General features: G+C 42.6%; 1 protein-coding gene across 1 annotated transcript in view; it reads right to left on the bottom strand.

Moving 5' to 3' along the window:
* The window catches only part of EXOC2 (exocyst complex component 2), a 158856-nt gene extending 149971 nt beyond the window's left edge, over window positions 1-8885 (bottom strand). Inside the window, exon 1 of the mRNA XM_075270745.1 lies at window positions 8668-8885. Within this exon, the coding sequence (XP_075126846.1) occupies window positions 8668-8785 (118 nt within the window). The 5' untranslated portion in view covers window positions 8786-8885. The remainder of the gene's footprint in view (window positions 1-8667) is intronic.
* Window positions 8886-26050: the final 17165 nt, after the last annotated feature.

Here is a 26050-nt window from a genome sequence, read left to right as displayed (position 1 = left end):
GTAATATTGTTTTGTGTGTGTACAGTGGCGGTTTTTTGAGTCGGGGCTAGGGAAGATGTGTGTGTTTCACTTTTTTTTTATTTTATTTGTAACTGTTTATTTATTTTTTGATTGGGTGTTACATGTATGAGACCTCCTAGGGGTCTTGAAGCGCAGGGGGTCTCAGTAGCAATGTCATGTGTGACAATGCTAATACATTTACATGGTGTGTTAAAAGGGCTCTATCAGTGAAATCATGCAGATGGAGCCCCACATATGCGTGAATAGCCTTTAAAAAAGGCTATTCAGGCACCGCTAAAGTAATATAGAACTACCCCCCAGTTGTAAAATAATAGTCTAAAACAGAATGTGATGTACTTACGCATCGTGCACGATGAGCGGGCATTCAGGGTGCGCTGTTTTTTTCATCCACGCCTCCTCTTTCTCCGATGGCGTCGGGTCCCGTCCTCCTCCGGGGCTGGCAAACTGACCCTGATTAAAATAAATGGGCTGGGTGCATGTGCAGTAGCATGCGGCTTGTACTACGGCTACTTTGCATGCGGGCAGCCCTTTTTATTTTAGATCAATGTCAGTTTGTGAGCGCCGGAGGAGGACGGGACCGGAGGACATGGCAGGAAGAGGAGGCGGGGATGAAGAAGAAGACGGAGCACTCTGAATGCCCACCGTGCACGATGCGTAAGTAGATCGCATTCTGTTTTAGGGTATTATGTAAAATCTGGGGAGTTGTGTAATGTAACATTTATGGTGCCTGAATAGGCTTTTTAAAGGCTAGTCAGGCATCTGTGGGGCTCTATCAGCATGATTTTGCTGATAGAGCCCCTTTCAACACTGTGAATGAGTTTTGCAGGCTGCATGCAGCAGCCTGCAAAACAATAGGGTTGTAGAACAGCAGGGGGTGTGCTAAAGCATGCAATGCATTGCAATACTAATGTATTGCAATACGTTGTCTAATTGTGCCAGTGCTAGTGCAGGCTATGTAGTATAGCCTGCAGCAGCCTGGACAGAGCTAGCAGAGTGTGAGGCTTGGGAGACCCGGCGGTTGCTATAGTAACCTGCCGGCGGCAGAGGAGATCAGTGTAGATGGCGGAGATCAGGAGGAGGATGGCTACGCGCAGCGGGGGACAGACCGGAGAAGCTGGACAGGTAAGAGAGTGCGGCGGAGGAGGGAAGGTGGCCAATAATTGGGGACATCATGGGGGACTTGAGGGGGGTGTGAGCAGGCTATGCGGGTCGCCGCGGGCCAGCTCTAGAAGGCGGCGGAGGAGGAGGGAATGTAGCCAAGAGATGGGGACATGATGGGGGATATGACTTTGTTTTCAGCAGGCTATGTGCGGTGCAGCTCCTAGAAGGCAGCGGACATTAGGGGGTTAATCAGGCCATGTGTGTCGTGCGGATGACGGGGGTTTGAGCACGCTATGAGGGTCGCCGCGGGCCAGCTCCTAGACTGCGGTGGAGGAGGGAATGTAGCCAAGAGTGGGGGACATCATCAGAGATATGAGTGTGGTTTGAGCAGGCTCTGTGGGGCGTGCGGTTCGCCGCGGTCCAGCTCCTAAAAGGCGGCGGACATCACGGGGTTAAGCAGGCCTTGTGTGCCGTGCGGCCCTAGTGCACCTGCTACTGCGAAAGCGACAGCATGCGCCGTAATGGAACGGCGTGTGCCGGCAACGGAGCCCAGGCAGTGGAAATGAACTGAGGGGGGCGATGGCAATATGCGGCGGCTATGGCGGGCACGTTAGTGAGAGGTGTTTGGAGGAGGCTAAGTAGACAGGCTACGGAAGGAGATGGGGTAGATTATTATGGACTGTAAGGTGTCGGTCCTGCGCAGTATACAGGCCAGAGGTCCTGGCAATGCAAGAATAGTATGGCCACTTACCAGTGTCGGCCCGGGGTATAGATCATCAACAGCAGGAAGGTGAGAGTGGCGTCGGGGAGTGTTGCGGCCTGGAGGCAGTGGGTCGGGTGTTGCTGTGTAGGCCGGTGGATAGTTCATCAACAGCAGGGAGGTGAGAGTGCTGCGTCGGGGACTGTTGCGGCCTGGAGCCAGTGGGTCGGGTCTTGCTGTAGGCGCAAAATGGTGGCGTGCTTGGAACACGTTGTGTATGTGTGTAAGGTGCGCATGCTCATGGGAAGACAGTGGAGTAGTGTGGTGGGCGGAGCCGCGGATCCTGCTAGTGGTGGGGGTCCGTAAAGATGGCTTGCCCGGAGAGTGAAAGAGGTCGGCTCCTGCAGTATCGTTACGGTTAGTGTGAAAGTGCTGCAGTATATGTGAATGTGAGTGTTGGGGTTAGGGGCTAGGCTGTAGAGGGGAATGTGAAGTTTTGTGGCTTGCTATGGTCCAAAGTGTGTGAGATTGCAGAGCTGGTGATGTGAGTTGGCTTTTTGGATGGGTCCTGGGAAAAACGTATGTGCGCTATTGTGACGAAAAGTAGCCTATTATTTAATCGGGTGTAATAACTATGTTTGTGGAAAATTTGAGCCAAATCGGTGGAGCGGTTTTTCCGTGATTGAGGAACAAACATCCTGAATCAACACCTGATTCAGGTGTGTATATTAAGACTAGAGTCAGTATGTGAAGTTAGGCCGTGAAGAAGGGAGCGATCCCGAAACGCGTAGCTTTTTCTGATGTGTTGACCCCATAAGTCATGATGTGACGGTTTTTATACTTTTTTAAATAAAAGTTATATTTTAAACACGTACGATTGGAATTCGTTGGATTACGGCTGGAGCTGGATTTTATACAATATTCAAGGCTATAGCATAGTGTGAGCTGTATGTTACTGCTGACACTAGCTCATATTCAAAGAGCGCACCATGTTCACTCCATAATTGTCCAACATATCCACTTTGCCAGATGTCTCATACTATTAACTAATGGAATTGAAATCTAGAGTAATAAGTAAATGGTGCCAATACCAGGTTCCTTTAAATAGAGATACCCTGCTGTACTAGCATAGTGAATAGGGATTTCAATAGTCTATCACTAGAGTCATGGAATTAGCATTATCCTCATTAGTCTACGGTGGTAACAGGTTAATTGGGAGAACCCTGGTGGTCTAGGACAATGAAGAGGTTATTGCTTACACTACAGGTGCTTCAGTGAAGTGAAGGAGTTGATGGAAAATTCCCTGGTGGTCTAAAACAGTAACATGGGAAGTATAAAAAAGAAACCCACCAAGTTGAACCTTTTCTCCTGTAATGTTGAGGGATTAATGGTCCCTGGAAAACTCTCTTCTTAGAACAAGGGTAAGTAGTATCATATGAATGGCTGTGGGGTAAAGCCTTCTCCACATATTAGTAATGCTGACTGTACATCTCCAAAAACGACTCCTCTGTGTTCTATTCAATGACCTTCAAAGCTGAGCGATCATTCAATATGTCCAAATTTCTGACCACCTTTCGAAATGACAGATTAATGACCGAATGAGCTAAATGTATTTTAGGTGTGACAGGTTTAGGTTGCAAGTACGCAGGGCTTCCTGCAGAATGATTTCAACAAGCCTCCATAAGCAGGAACCTGACACTATATACTGTTAATAAATGAAGGCTTGTGTCAGTGCACTTGTTATTACCGTAATTGTCAAATTACTTCTCCTTCCTGCCGCTTGATGAGAGATCATTGCTTTAATTTTCTGTTAAGACAATGCACATGTGTACTGTAAAGTTCATGACTGGCAATGACTGCAGGGTATTACTGGAAGGACTATAGGAAAGAGTTGAGTAATCCGCACCAGCAAACAAGGAATTCTAGACTTGTTATGGGCAGTGACTGTGTTAGCGCTGCACATAGCAGAATAAAATAGGTATCATCCTGCCAGTGACCACTACTATAATGATGTTCGTGTTTCTGGTTACATTACAATGAAGAGTTAATCACTTACATATGTATTCCATTCCCTGTGCTCAAATCCCTGGCATTCTCATTATAACTATTCATAAGGGAGTCTTTTACTTAAGTCAATGGAGTAAAAACACTGTACAGACAACAGGGATTACAATTTCAAAAACCACTGTATATCCAAAAAATGATTGAATTGCAATGTGTTGCAAACCTCTGGGTTATTTAGGCAATACAAAATCCACTACCTTCAAGCAGCACTGGAGACACCCCCAGTGCTGTTTGAGCGCAGAGGAACGCCCCCAGTGCTGCAAGAGAACTTATTTGCATAAGTGTTTCAGCCATAATGTAACTATTAGCAGCAGAAAAACTGATAGGTATGAAGGCTTATACGGCCATAGAACAGACTGCCCATCAACACCCTGCACATATTTCAACTTTTTATGAAAACTCAGGCACCCTCTAACTGATATTTATCATTGATATCTCTGGGAAATCAGCACATATTGCTATAAAATCAGCACAGGTGTCAGTAGCAACTTGTCGGAGACCTAGCTGAGACCAACAGCTAGAGCGCCACCTACGGCCAGCACCACCGATTTTAAAGAATACTGGTGATTTTTTTTTTTTTTTTTTTTTACTTATTATATTGCCTGAAAGCCCTTTCCCTTAATAGTAACAGTGATCTACTCACAGTGCCTTTACTAATCCTTTGCCTTCTGTAATAAGTCACATGATCACAGTGTAAACTCTTTTTCCCTATTATAGGTTGTTGTACAAACACTAGGTCTCTTTTTGCTGCCTGCAGATACTTTTGAGATACCATGTGACCTCAGATTCCTCCAAATCCTTTCTCCTATTCTTTTGTCCTACCTCTTCTGTGAAAATGCATCTTGACTCTTCTTCTACCTCTCACATAATCCCTATAGCCTTCCCTTCTCACATACTGCCCATAGTTCCCCCACTCACAGTCAGGTCACCATGCTCCCAATACTTTAACAAATGTTATTGGTTGAGTCGTGGAACCAGTAGGTGGCGCTGCCTGAACTCTGGGCAGGTTAGCGGTGTGATATGGCAGGCAGCGCCACCTATCAGATCCACAGCATACCACGGCCTCAAAATCCTGACCAAAAAACCCCGTGAACTTACCCTAAATTCACACAGAGTTTTTTGGTCAGGATTTTGATGCCGTATCTGCCTCAAAATCCTGACCAAAAAGACAGCTCCCATTGAAATCAATGGGAGTCGCTCAGGAGTTTTTTCCGGGGGACGTTTTGTCCGGCTCCCGGAAAAAAGAAGCGAGATGCTCATTCTTCAGGCCGATTCACCTCTCGATTCGGCCTGAAGACACTCCCTCCTCTGGACTAGGCTCATTCATTGGGCCTAATCCGGAGCAGAGTGCGCAACTGGATGCCGGTACAGTGCACCAGCTTTCAGTCGTGGCTACCCAGCTTTTGGACCAGAACCTGATACGGCCTCCGCCTCAGGTTCCGGTCCAAAAAAACTCTGTATGAACTTACTCTCTCGCCTTACTCCTGAGCGGCTCCAACTTATTTCAATGGGAGTCGTCTTTTGGTCAGGATTTTGAGGCAGATACGCCCTCAAAATGCTGACCAAAAATCTCCGTGTGAACTTACCCTTAGGCTATGTTCACAAAGGTTGGGTTTGATGTTACAATAAGTAGCAAGTTATTTTCTCCTGCAGATCTTATGCGGTCAGGCCAGCAGATAAGTCCCATACTGATTAGTCCGTTCCCTATATCATTTTTAAAAAAAAAACAATTGTTCACACCATGGTTTTCTTATATTTACATTTTGCAGCGTCACCCTGCAGCAGTAACAAAATGTTACCTGTATTCTGTTGTTTCAGTACATTACTGTGAAACTAAACTTACGCTGGGTTCACACCAGCGCCCAATCTATGTTATCCAGGTTTCCGTTTTCTGCCGGCAGAAGATGGAAACCCGGCATTAAGTGTCCGGCCATGAGCACCGGTGAGCGTTTTGTGCTCTCTGCAGCGAAGCAGTTTTTTTTTAACCGGACACAAAGTCCTGCATGCTTTGTGTCAGGTTAAAAAAAAAAATGGTTTAGTCGCGGAGAGCACAAAACGCTCACGGGCAGTCACGGCTGTACACTTTTCAAACCCATTCAATTGAATGGGTTTGTAAAATGACTCCAGGTTTCCGTTTCCTGCCCAGTTTCGGACAAGAAACGAAAACCTGCATGTGCACCCGCCCTTATACATACTTCTGTTTTACTACTTTTACACAATAAAAACACTTTTAAAAACTATATGTCATGATATTCTGAGAGCTCTTTTAATGTATTGCATGTTCACTACCACCTCCTCTTCCATGATGTATACAGAGTGGGAAGCAGTTCAAGAATTTATACAATCTTAGGCTCCATTCTCACGGAGTAACGCGCCGCTCATTTAGACACATATACACAGAGCGCGTGTCAGAGCGCGGCGCTTCAAAACAGATCCCATTGATTTCAATGAGTGCCGGCTTACACGTGCTACACATTGAAATCAATGGGAGGCTTTGTAACCTATTGATTTTAATGAGTTACGAGCGTAAGCCGGCACCCATTGAAATCAATGGGATCTGTTTTGAAGCACCGCGCTCTGACACGTGTATACGTGTCTAAATGAGCGGTGTGTTACTCTGTGAGAACGGAGCCTTATAGACAGTTATATTGTTCCAATGCATCTAAAAATCAATATATGGAAAGGTTGTCCTTTTTTTAAACAAATATTGAGAGACAAATGTTATTGTTTGCAGAATGAAAAGTTCTACAATTTTACAACATACCGTACTTCAATTTCTTACATTTTGGTTGCTGTCATTCATTCTACTTGTTTCCTAAATTTGCTAAAAGTCAGTCCATAGTAGGGAAGGGCAATTAATTGGGCATTTTATCTCAATTCCGATTAATGGCAATTATTTAGGTCAAGCTCATTTTAAAGTTTTGGGCCAACCTTGCAAGATTTGCCTGGCGGTTTCATTTGGACGGAACATGATCAATGACGCATAGACGCAAGCGTCGCTTCGTAGGGCCCAATTACAAGTCTGACTGTGGTCACTGATTACAGGCAGAAGCGTCAAAGACAGCAGGGAATTGCACTGGAACTCAGGAAAGGTGTGTAATACTGTTTTATATGTATGATCACCTCTACTATACTCTGGGATCTGAAGAGATCCTAGAGTATAATATAGTAGTTTTTGTTCGGACATGATCTGTCCAAACCAAACTGCAGATATTACCGAAATAACCAACATGAACAAAATCACGACAGTCATCCTGATTAATATTCAATTTCATTTTATTTTTCGATTAATCGTACCGGCCTAGTCCATGGTCATGTGATATACAGTTCATGGTTATGTGACGGACATACAGGTACACAGTTCATTACCTGATAGATCTTTGATTACTGTGCTGTGACAAACTATTCACCTGTGTATTAATCACATGATTAATCATGGACTGTCCATCACATGACCACGGACTGATTTCTATCCACTGGAAGTAACAGAATGAATGACAGCAACTAGAAATCTAGAAAATCATGAGGAATTGATGTAGAAATTATGTTGCAAAAACTGTACAACTTTTCATTGTCTAAACAATAACATTTATCTCTCAATATTTGACTGAAATTGGACAGTATTGTAACATTTTTGAGATTTATTAAGAAAAATATGCCAGAACAGGGGCCACACGGTGGCTCAGTAGTTAGCATTGCAGTGCTTGAGTCCTGGTGTTCAAATCCTGCCAATGACAAAACATCTGCAAGGAGTTTGTATGTTCTCCCCGTGTTTGCATGGATTTCCATCCCATATTGCAAAGACATACTGATAAGGAAAAATGTACATTGTAAGCTCTATGTGGGGCTCACAATCTACATTAAAAAAAACTTTTAAAAAAATGCCAGAACTCTAGTGCACTATAAATTAGTTTCGACATTTTAAACACTTTTCCAGCTTGTTTGAAAGGGGGTGTGGCCTATACGAAAAGGGCACGGTATACGTTGCGACAACATGCACCAAATATTTTTAAGCCAATTAGTAAATGGTGTAATGTTAGCCAATCTGACAATATATCAGATTCATCAAACTGAATAAGACCCTTTGATAAATCTGGCACAGTTTAAGACAGTCTAATATAAAGTTGCACTAAAACTTAGTAACTCTGCGTCTCCGTTCCTCTATAGACAAATGTCTCCATAGTTACAGACTACAAACCAACCCCTGTGTAGTCTAAGCAGTCATGTGCTCCCATTGAGTACAGTACGATACAACTGAACTAGGTATAGTTATACACGCCAGCCTTATAAAGGCCAGAAGGACACTCCTTTAGCTTCTCTGTTGGTGAATGGGGCTTACATATTAGATCTATGCACCGTTTGCAGGGTCAGATAATACATAGCAGGTGTTTGCAGGCAGCACTCACAGCGCTCATAGCTCCTCATACATGCTGGACACAAAACATTACTTCTTTCAATCAAATCTGTTTTCAAGTGTTTCTACCATTGAAGATGCATCAATGAAACATGCACACACGCCCTAAAAGTGTGTATGGCTATAGATCTCCTTGTGATCACACCACTGGGGGATTCTACCATATTGTACTATTTGCCCATCAGCATTATCCATGTACAGACATCGCTCTATGACACAAATTAAGATTTCTGCTTGTAGTAACATGACAGGAGCATGAGAGAGGTGATGCCCAACGGACTGAAACACTCACACACCAAGATCATCATTCCGACTACTACACTGTAGTCAGCCAGGCAGACAGATGGCTACAGCAGGAGCATCTCACCTATGAGATCAGATGGTCCGGTACCCAGGTTCTCTCCTCGGATGGTAACCTTAGTCCAGGATGTGCCTTCCTTGGGAGAGATGCCAGTCACTAGAGGAGGCTGCCTCACCCGGGACATGACTGCAGCGCCGGCGGGGTCACTAAAAATATAAACAATAACTCCAATGTAAATAATAGGCAGTGGCTACTTCCTAGCCTCTAGCTTCAGGACCTTGATGGCGTCACGGTCACATGACCATAATGTCACTGCACCACGTGACAGCGTATTGGCGAAATATCAGCCAGTCACAACAGAGAGACCGCTATAGTTCCAGAAGGCTAGATTGAAGGACCTGGATGACATCATGATCACGTGACCAGACTGTCAGTGTACTGTATATGGGGATGAGGGGGGGAGTAGTGCTGTGTGATTGGTCTGAGCTATGTAATCTAGTGTATGCTAGTGGTGGTGCAGTGTACAATACAGCGTGCTGTGGAATATACATATATAATGTACATGATGTGTGATATGATGTGTAGTGTCATGTAATATACATGCGGTGTAAAGTGGAATACTGTGTGATAGAGTGTGCAGTGTCATATAAGGTACATGAGGTGTAAAGTGGAATCCTGTGTGATACATACAGTATATAATGTATATGATGTGTAGTGTCATATAATATACATGAGGTGTAAAGTGGAATCCTGTGTGATAGAGTGTGCAGTGTCATATAAGGTACATGAGGTGTAAAGTGGAATACTACTGAGAAGATGATGTCAAGCTAGATAGTTCCTTCACACACACAAGGACTCTGTGCTAAAGGCAGATTAAAAAATAAATTAAAAAAATTCCTGGCACCTAATAAGGCTGCTCAAAATAAAGTACTAACTGGTTCCCAGGCAGTAATACTGCCCGTTGTGATTTTGCATATGTTCCCAAAGTGGAATTTGAGGCAGTCTTTCTAGCCATCAGATATATGCTGAAATTTTGTTTCCAATGGAAGATAATGCCAAATGCTTCTTTTCTCGCATTGAAAAAGCAATGCCCTGCTGAATCTCCAACTGAATATGGAAACTGCAGTACGAAACTACACATTTGACTTGCATACTGTAGGAGGCTAATTGCGCGTGCAAAACTATGGCAAAAAAATTCCAAGGCTTCACTTAAAGTGGTTTTCTGAGCAAAAAAAAAGTTTAAAAAAAAAATAAAAAATTCTGTTAGTGCTATTAATGACTTAATAATTGTGTGTTTTGAGTGATTTCTAGGTATCTCTGGGAGCTCCTGGTGTCTCCTGCTTTTGTTTACCTGCTTCCTTCCACATAACTTCCTCATTAACCCCTCTCACCTTACTCCCCTCTCCTTCCTCACTACCCTCCCATACACCCCCTCCCTGTCTCTTTAACTATCCCACCCTTCCCTACCTACTCAGCCCAACTCCCGACCCATATTATACTTACCCCTCCATGCTTCTTCCAGCGAGACGGCCCCACCTCCTGTACTGCTCAAATGAATGGGTTTGAAAAATGACTGCAGGTTTCCTTTTCATTCCCAGTTTCGGGCAGGAAATGGAATCCTGTATAAGCAGAAACTGGGCGCAGATGTGAACAAGCCCTTAAAGGGGCTCTATCAGCAAAATTATGCTAATAGAGCCCCACATATGCGTGAATAGCCTTTAAAAAGGTTATTCAGGCACCGTAAATGTTATATTAAATCCCGGTCCCGTTTTTAAATAAATGCATTAAAACTTATATGCAAATCGTACCTGAACGTGCACCATGGGCGGGGATGCACGATGCTACGTCATCTTCGGGCACGCCTGCCTCCTCTGTCTTCTTGTAGTTACGCCCTCTGGTTCCGTGTCTTCTTCCGTCTTCTTGTCTTCAAATCCCGCGCCTGCGTAGTAGCGCTTCCCTCCGGAGCACTACTGGGCAGGCTCACTTGCCAGTCCCCGTAGAACTACACTCGCGTACTGCACACTCGCGAACTGCCATTAAGTAAAATGGCGAGTGAGCCTGCACAGTAGTGCTCCGGAGAGAAGTGCTACTACGCAGGCCCGAGATTTGAAGACTTGAAGCCGGAAGAAGACCAATAGGAAGCCGGCAGAAGAGATGGGACCAGAGGGCGTCGCTCCAAGAAGACAGAAGAGGCAGGCGTGCCCGAAGATGCGGCAGCATCGTGCATCACCGCCCCCGGTGCACGTTCGGTAAGATTTGCATATATGTTTTTATGCTTTTATTTAAAAGCGGGACCGGGGGTTAATATAACATTTACAGTGCCTGAATAGCCTTTTTAAAGGCTATTCACGCATATGTGGGGCTCTATTAGCATAATTTTGCTGATAGAGCCCCTTTAACTTTCCAGACTAAAAATCTATTCAGCCTTTGACTGGAGAAACCTCTGGAAAACTTGTCAAAAGTCAATACGCTTGTGTTTCTACAACTATCCTTCCATCACCAACATGGGACATCTGGATAGTCTAGAGAAGCAGTCTGTTTCCAGAACAAACAGGAAGTCATGAGGGGAACAATGAAGCCAGGCTCCAGGGGCCACTAGCAAACAGTCTTCTACTGTGGTGAAAGGATATTCTCTCAAGTTCAACAGAATTTCCACCAAACAGACTAAAGATATGATGAATTCGTTACAAGAATTTTCCAGCAGAAGTTCCTCACTTCCAAGTAGGCAGATCTGAACAAGTGTCTAATGCAGCCAGTTACAGCACTTATATAGCCAGATGGCTTCCATACTCTTACCTGACACATGCCTATATATGTCTGTACTGTCAGTTCTAATTCCTTGTGTCCTGCACTACTTCCATTCCGAGTGTCTACAATAAGTGCTGCAGTTCTCACAGCTGGACATCGCCTGCACTGACTCTTCCCACTTCTGAGGAGTTCATATGTCTTGATTCTGGAAGAAGTCTGAGCTATCTCAGGCTCATGGTATAAATTCCCATATGCAGAATCCATTCTGAATTTCCGCAAATGTCTGTAAAGTTATTCACAGAACACATGAATGAAATATTTCTTATAGTGCCTCAGTTCATCTCAAACTGCTCACCTACGATGATGATGGACAGCCATTGATGCCATCCCTTGCACCAAAACTCTTTTATTCCCATCAAGCCAACATCTTGCCCAGATGGAGCAGACGTCAAAACTTCCTAAATAGACAACAAAGCCGGACCCCACAAGAAATTATCTACCGGATCTAAGGAGCATCAAACTGATCCTTGCTCACTTTTGTTCCCTCCAGCACAATCTTTGTCCTTATTCGTGTGGACAATTTTAGCCTCATTTTACTACATGAACAAGTGGAAAGGTACCAGCATCTTTCAAGAGAATTAAGTCTTGTCCAGGTCTAAGAATAGAGTCTGAATCTTCTGGTCTTATCAGAAATTGTCAACATAATGGAGCCTCCTGCTCTCTAGGAAAATGAGCGAGGGAGTGAGCGCCATAGCCATAATTCTATTGTCCCTTATGGTCAATTTTACATCAAGGTGCAGATGTTGAGGACTTCCAGTTCAGTAGGATCTGCTCTTCCAGCAAGGATTGGTCATATTCAGCTATCTTCAGGTCACCAAACCATTCTGGTGCTCAGTGTCTTGGCACAGTTAATGACTAAGGGCAGGTTCACACCAGTGCCTGATCTCCGTTTTGCAGGTTTCCGTTTCCTGCCCTTGAGACAGGAGACGGAAACCTGCAGTCAGTTTTCAAACCCATTCATTTGAATGGGTTTGGAAAGTGTCCGGCCGTGAGCGCCTGTGAGTATTTTGTGCTCTCCAAGACGAAATCGTTTTTTTTTTTAACCGGTCACAAAGTTGGACATGCAGGACTTTGTGTCCGGTTAAAAAAAAAAAAAAAAAAAGGTTTAGCCGCGGTGCGCACAAAACGCTCACAGGCGCTCACAGTCGGACACTGTCTGCTGACACAAGACGGAAACCTGAAAGCGGAGGCCGGGGCGCAGATGTGAACCCGGCCTAAGAATTCCAGACTCCTCTCATAACCATGCATTATATAACCATCCTTGCCAGAATTTAAGTCTCTTAGGTTTACAGAGCAACGACCTGGTATCACCTTCAGTGCTTACAGTGTGTTAAAAGCTCAAATCCCACCCAAACTATCACTGCTTTTCAGTCCAATTTGTGTGTGCTTCTGACGGACAACCAGGAAAGCAAAAATTTACTTAAGGAAATTTTAATTTCCTATAGACTGGAGGCAGCACAACTTTCCCACCCTTAGATATATTTTTCATTGCTACATACAATACAAGTGTGGTGCGGTCTCTGCAGACTTATATAGGTGGTCCATGTTTATTTAATTAATTAATTAATAACTCCCATTTCTGTGTGCTGCCTCAGGACTATGAAAATTTCAGTAAGAAAATGTTCGCTATATTTTCCATTCCTATTATAACCACTCTTTGCTTTGACTCAAAAAAAAACCACAGCAAAATCTGCAACAAAAAGCAGCTTTTCCACATCAGTGGATAGTCTAAGGATAGTCGAAGGGTACAGTCAGACAACCGAGGTGCAAAACTGCCATGAAAAGTGGGTGTTTTTCACATTTGTTTTGTACCTCGGTCATCTGAATGTAGCCTTAGTTTTTGCACCTCAGAGACCTGTTTTCAAAGATCCCCCATATTTTGCAGTATATGACGGTATCTGTGAAAACATAAATAGGGCATGACATATATTTTGATGGTCTGTTACAAGGAGCTGTCAAGCTAACGGTCGTGTGAATATTTCCCATTCACAGACATTGGGGCACATTTATTGAGCTTCTCGTGCCTTTTTTTTGTGTACATTGCATCTTTTTCTGAGCTACACGTAATTTATGAAGTATTTGCACTTTTTTCACATTGTAATGCTGCACTTTTGCTTTTTGGCGAGAAAAGGGGTATGGCTTAAATGAGGATCCTTTCCACGCTGTTTTTATGGCTTGCACTTTTTCTAAAAGATGTGTATGCACTCCAGTCCATGGGCAGAATAGAAGAACGCGTCAGGTTAGAATGCATGAGAAAGGGAAATTGGACCTTTTTGACCATAGAGGGGCAAAGTGTACATGGCCAAAGGCGCATCTAAACTAACATCCGCACAACATTTAAAAAGGAGGTGCGCAACATCATAAATAAACTCCACATTAAAACTAGTCTAAAAAAAGTGCACCTGCAAAAGTATAGCCAAAAAAGGGACAGACAATAAATAACCCCGCATAAATTTAATGCTGCCATCTGATCAATGATCACTGTTGTGCGAACGTAGCTTAACACTTTGATAGATTAGGGCAAGTGTAACAGTAACCATAGACAACTGCAAGTTTTCACCCTCAGCCTATTGACAGAATGTTTTTTTTTTTTCAACATCTGTCGACAGCCAGTCAGATGGCGGCATCATATGTACATACACACTTAACTTGCTTGTTAACAATTAATATTACGGAAATTCTTTTTCCCTGTCTTAAATGGATTATTATTATTAAAATGAGCTTTTAGAAGTGTCAGAAAGTGATGACAAATCAAGTTCTACTTAAATATGTTTATTAGGATTTCAGTATTCTGAATATCTAGCACAGCAACATTGACAAAACTGTGACTCCATTGAGCTTTTCAGCACTACAATTATGGGACTTTCAGCACCTCAAGAATGGGTTTTGATGAAAATGAAATGAAAGACAAAGGTGACCACCAAAATGTATTTGGAAAACACAGTAGAAACTTCTACAATCTCTGTTTTACACAGATAGTACTGGTTTTAGTATTATGTGTCAATGTGACCCCTCGTTCACATCTGCATTGGTATTCCGTCTGGGGGAGTCCGCATGAGGACCCCCCGAACGGAATACCAAACACAATTGCAGTGCTGTGCAGTAAAAGCACACAGACCCCATAGACTATAATGGGGCCCATGTGCTTGCCGCCAGATCTCCGCAGGGATCATGTGGACAGGAAAGTAGTTCACAATCTACTTTCCAGTCTGCATGATTCGTGCGGGCAGCGCGTGGCAAGCACACGGACCCCATTATAGTCTAAGGGGTACGTATGCTTTTACTGCATATCACTTGCAATTGTGTTTGGTATTCTGTCTAGGGGGGTCCCCATGCGGACTCCCCGGAGGGAATACAAACACAAATGTGAACGAGGGGTAAGCAAAGAATTGTCCATTCCTGATAAATATTGTGCATATCAAGTATCTTCTGCCCAAGTGATTTATGCTGTTGAAGACTCTGTAGCAATATCCACCTGAAAATCAGCAGAGAAAAATATTCTGCATAGAGGACCTTTTCCCTACACCAGTTTCAATTCAGATCTGTCAAACTCCATGTGTTACTGCTATTTTAGCAGTCTGCCTCTCCATTGTTCTGAACCTCTGACAGTCCTCACTTTCATATCTAGTTCCGGTAATGAGACAGTCCCCCACAGCACGATCGCAAGAGCCCGTTACCATAGCCAGCCTGCCATACTGTTGTAGTTTATTGAAGTCTGCCTTCAGGGAATCTGCCAGAGATTGCATTACAGAAGTATTGCAGTCTATGGCACCAGCAAACTAAAGATTGTAGGTTGAAACCCGTTTAGGCTAAGGACCCAGGTCGCAGCAAAAGAACGCTGGGGAAAAAATGCGGGAGCAACGCATCACAGTTTTTCCCATAGCACTTTCACAGAAAGCACGTTCTGCTTTCATTGTACCTATAGGGAAACCGCTGACATTTCTGTTGGTATAATTGACATGCTACAATGTCCAAAACTGCAACGGTTTTGGAAATTGCACCATGTCTAACGTGCATATTTTTTCACAAGGTGTGGATGGAATTCGCTAGAAGAGACTATAAATGGTATGGGGCCCCAGCCTAAGGGTGATTAAAAAAGTTTTTTTAAAAAAAAATATTTAAAGAAATTAAAAAGGTGTTTACGATAGTTTCCAGACTATAAGATGTACAGACCATAAGACGCACCTAGGTTTTAGAGGAGGAGCTCAAAGCCACACTGACAGGTGACCCTGCAGCTGTACATAGATGCATAAGGCAACTTTTCTTTGCAGGGTCAGGTGTACTTTTCAGTTATACTATTTTGGGGGAATGTCTATTGCTTTGATCACTTTTTATTCAAATCAGAGGCGAAAAAAAAAACAGCAGTCGTCACTCTTATTTTTTTTTTTTCGCTACGACGTTCGCCCTACTGGAAAAATATTTTTATAAGTTTGTAGACCAGGCATTTTTATATATTATTTTATTAGCTTCCCCCCTAGCGGGCTTTAACCTGCAATAATTTGATTGCAAGTCCCATAGACTGCAATACATTAGAACCCAGGGATATGGGTAAATATACATTTTTGATTAATTATCTTATTTAGAAAGTAGGAGAGGGGAGGGTGTTTAGATTATTGTAGAGATTTCCAGTTATCCGGGACAACCCCTTTAAGAAAGACCAGGAAAATTAGGACAAATGGTAGCCAAATATAGTCTAATTTTTAAACCTCTCAATTGGTTCCCTGGGGTCTTGGAAAGTGGCTTATGGGAATTTTACAAGGTCTGTTTCACATTCTCTTACTCTGTGTGCTTATCTATATTGGCTTCAAGCTTGTTATGTGCCTTACATCTAGCTCAGACCTGGGCATTGTATGGCCCGCGGGCCACATCCAGCCCTCTAACTATCTCTCATACTATGTGTTATACGCTTGTATCACATTGAAAGCAATAGGTAAAAAAGCCTCCCATTGAGTTCAATGGGTAGAGCGCGTAAGACCGAACCCATTGAACTCAATGGGATTCTGTTTTACTGTGCTCACTCTGACACGTGTTTACGTGTCAGAATGAGCGGCGCATTTCCGCGTGAAAGCAGCCTAAGGCATCTGTATTATATCAGTATTATGAGACCTTAGGCTAGCTATCAAATAAGATTTTGATATATATATATATCTTGAGCTGCTTAATATACCATTTTTCTCCGAAAAAAAGACCTACCCTGAACATAAACCCTAGCATGTTTTTTTCAGAATTTTTGGGGTATGCTTGAAATATAAGCCCTACTCTGAAAATAAGCCCTAGCTACAGCTCATTAAAAACAAAAAGGGTCCAGACAACTATACATGTAAAAAGTAAAAAGAATACAGCAGAACAGATACAGTAGACCCTTCATCAAGGAATTGCACCCCAAGAGAATCACACATTGACTTTAAGAGAGCTATCTGCACAAGATGGCACTAGTGATAAAGTTCTGCACAACAATAAGGGTTAACTACCAATAGTGCTGGTTTCGGATCGGGTAGTCCTGCTGTCATGACTATGTTGTGGTCACCAGGGGCAGCCAACTTCTACACATGCCTGCAGTGGAACGCTGCTGCAATGGCAAGGGGCCTGAGACAGAGGTGGCACAGATCTGAGTGTGAGAGCCCATCCACCATTAGCACTTGCCAACTGTAAATTGTTTTGGCGGTAAGGTGGTCTGGTAAGTGGATGGTTGTAAAAAAAAAATTGCCAAAGATTATGATAAACAGCCATTTTCTGATTGTGTGTCACAAGGTAAAATTGTGCTGAGTTTGAAAAACTGCACTATGAGAGTGTGGTCTAAGGAAATCCTTGTATGAAAATGACCTGGCCACCCATACAAGTTAACCTTGACTCTGTTCATTGGTGTATGCATTTAAAAAATAATACCCAAAGTGTTAAAAGGGTTAATGCCCTCACATTCTTGACCATTTTTCATAATTCCCAAAGGAATTAAAATGTCCAAAGTCGTCTTCAACACATCTCATCAACAGTATCAAGCCTATTTCTACAACCTCTGCCAGAAAATACTGGGAAGAGAACAAGCTAAACAATGCTGAAATTCCAACTGATATTAGAGCTGGCGCTAGTTTATTTTAACAACAATAAAAGAGCGACTTGTCAGTACAGATGAGAAAAATGGTGTTAGAAAAATGAAAATTGTAATATCATGTAGACTCCTGTAGTACAACAAATCCAGAGAAAAGTTCTGTGTTTACCCCTGCACTTAAACAAGCTCATTGATAAACCATAAAAACAGGACATTCATTGCATTTTTATTGGTCGCCATTGTTTATATTCGACATATTCCTCATAACTGCCCTTTGTGAGTCTCAGTGGGAACCGGACTGGTGTCCTTACAATCTCAATCTGACTTCCATTCTCAGACCTGTAAACACCAGGGTAGCCCATAAGAGACAGTATACCGTGGACAGTATAACGTTTGCAATGAGGCTTTTCTGTATATCAGCTTATACTATCATAAGTCCTCCATTCGAGGTTAAGAAATCCCAAATTCATCTTCGGTCTCCTGACACTTCATCCTTTGTAGGAGAAAGGATTGGTTTCTCACCTAGTCTGCTATGATCAATGGAGGTCCAACTTCTGAGTACCCCACTGATTCTGAAAATAATGGGGATGGACTGCAGTTCACTGTCATATGAGGTAGAACAGCAAAGCAGCTGATTTTGGTTGATCTTGGGAAAATCCATTGCTGTATCCTTTGAGTAACTGCTTTCATCTTTTGCAGGTGAAAATCTGCAGCATAAATTGCCATAATGTGACTTGAAAATACTCTCCACTGGTTAATTTACTTTTTTGTGCAGATGAGATTTGTTTAAAGGGTTATTCCCATCTTGGAAAATCACTGCTAAGGTGGGAATAACTGATCCCAACTCCCAGTCCCTAGAGATAGACTTATGGGAACACCTGAGCAATTCTTCTCTATGCTGTTTCTGTAACATTCATAGGGGAAATGGGAGCTACAGAAACAGCATTGCACATCTAGGTAAATTTATCTTAACTCTGAAGCTACAGAATTAGTGATGCTGGATTGTTCTTGACTGTAGGGGTTGGGACGGGGAGCAGTCATTCCCATGTCAGTAGCAATCTGCTGACATAGGAATAACCCTTATATATAATTATATACATCTTCTCTACTTTGCTGCTAATATACAATACAGAAGATTAGCCACTGGCCAGTCTAAGGCAGTTACTCTCCTGCAAATACCTCCTATATTACCCTAGCCTAGAGAGTTATCAGAAAAAGACTCCCACTTAACAAGGAAAAAGTACTCCAGCATGCCAAAAAATAAAATCTAACTTTTACTTAAGAATGATTTAAAAAACATACATGAACGTGGATCCAGACATGTAAAAACAATAGGAGCTTACGCGTTTCGGGAGGTGACAAATGATCCCTTACTCATAGCTATTTCCTTTATATGCTCAAGCTAACCCCATGAAGCAGTCCGGGGCTTCTCTCCGTGCAGCCTTCTATCATGGTTCATGTCGATCATATTCACCCAGTTCGTTCCTTTGTGGTTTGAGCTTCACAACTATTTTTGTTTTCCCACTTGTAATGGCTGTTATTAAAGGAATTATGTTACTAAAGCAAATTCTGAACTGTTCATAGGATAGGGTGGGACAGATCCCAAAAATGGGGTCTTGTATCCTTTTGGTGATACAACCTCTTTAATAGTTACAAATGCGGGGAAGTTTTATTAAAGGGTTTTTCCAGGCATTGAATACATTTTTAAAAAAAAGTCTACTAGTGCTATTAATAAGTTTAATAACTTTCACCCTTGGCTGTAGTATTGTAATCACTTCCATAGATCCTCATTACCTTAGGACAGGACAACAACTCCTTCTTGATGCTTTTTTTGGCATTTGAAAAATCTTTACACACATACATACATATGAATATTTTGACAACTACATATCTATCTATATATCTCTTTATGATTGTTAGACATGCAATCTCTCTCTCTTTCTCATATATATACAGACTCAGATTGAGGGACCTAGGGCCGACCAGAGGAATTTGTTCTGGGGGCCACCAAACAGCTTTCTGCCTACAGTACAGCTCCTTCACTGAAATCTTATGCATGTGCCAACTATCCTGAGTATTTTCCCAGTATGGTTACCCCCTATAGTACTGTGCATGCCCCAATAACTCCATGGCTGGTTAATGCACAGTACTCTATAGGGAGTGATGCAACAAGGGAGCACTACACATATGTGCAAGGTTACAGTGAGGGAGCTGTGATACAGGCAGAGTACAAAGGGCTGCTAGCAGGAATTTTGAGCTGCCCCATCCACAGTATAATGCTCTACAATGTCCTCTACAGTATAATATGCTCCACCATGGCCCCCTCACATTATAATATGCTTCACAGTGGCTCCCACACAGTATAATATGCTCCACATTGGCTCTCGCACAGTATAATATGCTCCACAGTGACCTCTGCACCGTATAATATGCTCCACAGTAGTCCCACAAAGTATGATATGCTCCACAGTGGCCCTCACACAGTATAATATGCTCCCCAGTGGTCCCCGCACAGTATAATGCTCCACAGTGGCCTTCGCACAGTATAATATGCTCTACAGTGACCCCCTACACAGTTACTTATTATAAATATGTCAGGCCTAAGTATCCCCACCACAGCTCACCTCTTCCACTCACAATTGCACAATGTGGCGGGCGAAGCACTGATCGGGTTTTGTAGAGCACATTTAATGCAAGAAATGGCCTTGCGCAAAATGTGCGTCACAATATCGCCCCTCTGTGCTAGAAAACTGTAAATTAATGATTAATTCCCCCCACCATGTGTCTATGTGATAGTGAGAAAAGACAGATACAGTCACTTAGATTTCATCAGTTTTATTTCAGTTGTCAATAAGATTATTAGTTGTTTACCCAAAACAAAACCATGTGAAATGTGATATTTTGATTCACCAGTAATATCAGAATTTCTCTTGTGATGTCTGACAATGTTATCACTTAAATCAAAGTTGTATTGTTTTTGGCAATTCATTAGATGAATTCTTGCATTTTCCTGTTCCACTTGGCTGAAATGAAGAACAAAGAAAAAAAAACAGCAGAGTAAAAAGCTCAGCTTCCAAATGCATGTTAATATCCAGCATCCAACCCAAAAGAAAGATCTCTCGGTAGTCAGTGATGAACGTATAGCAGAATAAAGGGCAGCTTAAATGGCGACTATAACCACATAAAATCTAAAAAAGCAATGTGAATATTTACAGTTTAGAAATTATGATTTACAATAAGAATAAAGGATCTTTCTTTGTAACTAGCTTTCCGCAAAGAAGATTTGCTGTACGCTGCTGCTCTTGGGCTTGGAAAAATGTCCAATATTTTAAAAGCACCATGTATAAGCGTAAATAAATAGTGAATAATGGCGGTACTGCACAGGAAAAGTATGGCAGTCATGCTTTTAGAAGACATTAGGAAAGGGCAATGTAAACATTCAGCAATATGAAAGTGAAGTGCAGGCTTCAGAGTGTTCTGCAGCTGTGAGGGATTGGAACAGTGGATTGAAGCTCAGGAGAAACACTGGGCACAGTTCCGCCATCAGCAACGAATCAATGTAAACACTGTTGCTCTCTTTCTCCACTACTCTGTTAGCAGCCTTTCCAAAGGCTTTGGGACCACACACCCAGACCACACAGCACCAGCTGAACTCATTCGCACGCAAGGCTCAGGAGCTGTCACTAGAATGAAGGGCAGGATGGGGAGGGATGAGTGTATACAGGCTGTGCTGCCCTCCCATCCCCCTACTCTTCATCACTGCAGCTGGCTTGTGGTCAGTAGGATGGAAGGTAATGAAGAATGGATGGAGGAAATGAAGGTATACATATACTTTGCAGCAAAAACATATACTTCATGGCCCATACTTGTAATGACTTAGAAGTCTGTTTGTGTCCAAGATGGATTAATTGGTAATAATTACTTGAAGGACAGCCTTTTAAAATGCCAATTAACCTATCATTTTCATGGCAAATTGCCACAATAGTCCATTGAGATCCAATGTTTGCTGACCATTGCTTACTTTCAGCGGGTCCCAGCTGCCATCCTACACCTGAATGAGCTGACTATTGCAATTGTTTAGGATAATTCATTGAGAGAATTAATGTCTTGCCTTTGCAAAGTATTACGTTCCTTGTACTTTTTCTAGTTTTATTGTATAACTATATTGAAATACAGTGAATATGAATAGCACAGAACAGAAGAGAAAGATACTTTAATGTTAAAGTTAAAATAAATCTCTGCAAAGTGATATACTCATTACACTGATTAAACATGAAATAATTAAAGTAAGGGTACAATAGGTCATCATTATATGTCCTGTGGGGGTCCGAAACCCAGAACCTGCACACAGGGCCTGTTTTAGACAAACTGTGACCCTGGGCAAAATTAAAAACATGGGTTCCAAATGCTGATATATCAACAACTCTCTTCCTTCCTTATGCCCACATGGCATGTAAGAACAACCCCTACGTCTATGGCCATTGTCTTCTGCTCCTCACTACAAGTGTTGGTATCTCTCTCTGCGCCTGAACCCAAGTGTGTAACCACTGGGCACTTAAAAGAACAGCCTGAGGTTTTGAGGAATATCGCACCAGAAGCCTGTAATGGACAAAATGAAGTGCAGAGTCCAACATCTTTTGACCTCACCACTGACCCCGCAAGGAAGTATTGGTCCTCAGCACCAAGAAAACCTTCAGTCCTTGTCTGACCCAGCAAAGGTTCACATCATGAGCACCCACCAGACCCTAAATAAGGTAAGGTCCTAGTTCTAGTAATTCTAGACGTCAATGTGTTTTATGACATAAGCTCATAATAATAGCAGCTATAATGTCACAACCCAGAGACACCAAGTTATGTCCTTGAAGAGTTTAGGGTTGAGATTCTATAGGAAGACGAGCAGAGCAGTGCCCATTAGTGGAAAATACTCCAAACTCCTTGCTAAAACCTGAAAACTCCAACACCTAGAGAGATTTTAGATGAGATTATGATGCTGCTTGGATCCCAGAACCAATATTGCCCTAATTGATGGCTACAACAAATGTCGGTGCCTGTGTCAGGACCATGGACCAAGTCTAATGCAGGTAAGAGGAATATAATGAACGGTAGTGTCCAGGTGTCTGCGGCTCTTTTTTCAGTCCTGACTGCTTACATTTACTGGATCTGCAGATGACTATTCCAGAGTGGGGATGTAGCTGTGCCCCTACAATAAATATGGAATTCAGCTGATGGTCACAATTCTACTACAAGCCGATCTCATGGTAGACACCAAGTCAGGATCAGATGACCTGCACTTCAGAGTCAGATTTCAGGCTCAGTCTCTGTTCTTGCCATCGGACTTGACCTTCACCTGGACTATCTGCAGTCACATACTTTAACTGCATAAGTGAATTTCCTGCTGCATTGAAGCAGATTCCAGTCTTGGTCGTTGTTCTCTCTACCAGACTTGATATATACCAGACCTTTTCCAGACATACTTCATTTGGGATCATCAGTTCTACATCACCTGCTGCCATTTTCCTCCCCATCCCATCACCATCAGGGCTACATTAAGGTCTAGTGCCCTGACTTCTCATCACAACATCTTCATTTTACACCTTAGATAAAGAAGTCAGTGTATATTATACAGTCGTGTATCTGCTTTTTTATTGGTCTCCATTATATATATATATATATATATATATATATATATATATATATATATTTATTTATTTACAGGACCAACCAATAGTGTCCAGTAGGTGCAGGTTTTACCTTTGCGAACTGCAGTATGAAGGTCCCTAAACCTTTTCTCAAAGTTGCTATTGTAATACTTGCCAACATTTCTGTAGTGTTGTCTGGGCCATAGAGGATTGTGGCACCACCATGCCACCTTTTCACCTTTTTCTGTAGGCCATGTCCCAGTTATAGGGTCAAACCCCTTTACATCCTGTTATTCTACCCTCAGAATGTAAGTTTTGGTGCTAGAGCTGCATGTTATGATAACACACTTAAAATATAGGTGTGGTGATGCTCCTGCAAGACTTGCCAAGTCTGCATATACACACCATATAAACACATGTACATAGGTCTGTGTTACACATGGCATACCTTATTGTCTGTATTACACATATATAAGCCTGTCCTGATGTTGGTTTGACCACGTTTCTACCTATTCCCTCAGTGCTATGCATCGGCATCTCGTGACCTGTATTGGTCTGCTGTCACTGAATATTGACTAATCATAGAGATAGTTACTGGGTGGCCCATGCAGTGAAGTCCAAATCCCTAAATGGGCGGTTACGGCATTACTGTACATATTGTATATATACACTATATAGAGATATATGTTGGTTCTTAATTCTAGGATTCCGGAGTTTCATTTAGTTCCATTACCTAGATGTATACAATCTAGCCCCTTGCCCTGCTGTTGCCTTTACAGACATTGGTGACACAATGGCCGGTTTTCTACAGCTTTGTCTGTAATAGAAGTCTCCACTGCAACAAGCCACTTCCAAAAAATAGATTGAGCAGTCAGGAGGCATTATTTGGTGGCTACTTGAGGGAACCATAAATTATGTGTGGGGAACCCACTAGAGTGCAAAATATTCTCGGTCTTTGGAGCCCGCTACATCTCTCACTAACCCTTTTTCCTCATTGTCCTGCAACAACCCAGGTCTTTTTGCATTGTTTTCCAGCAAACAGAAGTGACATTACGTCTAGCTGACCATGTGATTCTGTGCTGTGGCATTATGGGATTGATAGCAAAGCGGAGAGACAGGGAATTCTAAGTCTAAAAAACAAGATGTTCCCCATCCTACTAATAATATAAATGTGAAAGTTTGTGTGTTTGGATGTTTGGATGTCTGGATGTTTGTTAGCCAATCACACAAAAAACGCTGAACGGATTTGAATGAAATTTGGCACATAGATAGATTATAACCTCGATTAAAACAGAGGCTACTTTTTATCCCGGTAAATGACATGGCTTCACGACTGTTATGAATTTATGTTCACATACTATATTACACTGCTCTTGGCTGCAGCTTATCTTAGAAAGATAACAGACCTGGCTTTATCAGAAGCTTTGTAAACACTCAGCTATCCCTCAGTGGATTGTGTACATGCATTTTCATATTATCTGATCAACTCCAGGCAATGCTGACACACTGAATGGGAAAACACCTTTAATCCAAATTGCCAGTTTGCTGCTTTTCAACATGCCTGGAAAAAGAAAATTTAATTTGTTGCAAAATTCTAAAACAAGGACAGCTATGAATGTAGCCAGAGGTCAGCAGAGTTCTCCTCAAGCAGAGCTGACGGGGATCATCGACACCAAAAACACGCTCATTATATGGTGTCCCAGTGAGCTGCTGAGATGCTGGAACAATCACGGGCACAGTGCGAGGAATGAGTTCAGCGGCAGGCCAGCTTAATAGCTTCCGAAACGCCAGTGCAAGTGGATCATCGACGCCAATAACACGCTCATTATATGGCTTCCCAGCGAACTGCTGAGATGCCGGAACAATCACGGGCACAGCGCAAAGAACGAGTTTAGCAACAGGCCAGCTCTACAGCTGCCAAAACGCCGGAGCAGGCGGATCATCAACGGGTCATCAACAACACAACATGCTCTTTATATGGCTTTCCAGAGAACTGCTGAGATGCTGGAACAATCACAGGCACAGCACAAGGAATGAGTTAAGCAGCAGGCCAACTTGACAGCTGCTGAAACAGCTGAGCAGGCAGATCACCAATGCCAACAACACGCTCATTATATGGCATACCAGCGAGCTACTGAGATGCCGGAACATTCATATTCACGGTGTGAGGAACAAGTTCAGCAGCATGACAGCTTCAGAGCTGCCGAAACACCGGAGCAGGCAAACCATCGACGGCAGCAATTTGCTGAATATAGGTGGATCATCGACGCCAACAACATGCAGACGAAGTGGCGGGCAGAGACACATACACAAATGACATACAAAATACATGAGGTCGGACATCACCACAATCAGCTGTTTGCAATGGCACTCAAGTGAGTTTGGCTAAGGGTAAGTTCACACAGGGTTTTTTGGTCAGGATTTTGAGGCCATGTCCGCCTCAAAATCCTGACCAAAAAGACAGCTCCCATTGAAATCAAATCACCTGAAGACACTCCCTCACAACTAGGCTCATTCATTTGGGCCTAATCCGGAGCGAAGTGCGCAACTAGATGCTGGTGCAATAATTCAGGTGTACCTTGGTAGGTCCCATTTGCCATGAAATAAAATCTTCTCCAGTTAGGATGTAGCACAGATTTTGTTGTGGGTTATTTTAAATTTGGTTGTCCAGGGTTTCCCAGGCTTGTCAATTCTTGGTTTTCAAGCAGAGTACAGAAAAGGAATGAATTTAAATTGAATTCTAAAGTGAATGGGCAACCAATACATTGAACTGAATAAGGCAGGGGCATCGGTACAGCAGTGGCTGGACAGAAAGATGAACCTGGTCGCTGTATTAATGACAATCTGAAAAGAAGAAAAGCAATCAGCTATAAATTACAGTAATCCAGAGAATGAATTAAAGCAACAATAACAGTTTTGGCTGTTTCCTCAGTAAGACAGTTGGACAATTTTGGTG

Source organism: Leptodactylus fuscus, chromosome 4, assembly GCF_031893055.1.
Source record: "Leptodactylus fuscus isolate aLepFus1 chromosome 4, aLepFus1.hap2, whole genome shotgun sequence".
Classification (NCBI taxonomy): Eukaryota; Metazoa; Chordata; class Amphibia; order Anura; family Leptodactylidae; genus Leptodactylus; species Leptodactylus fuscus.
This window is presented reverse-complemented; position numbering and strand designations above follow the sequence as displayed.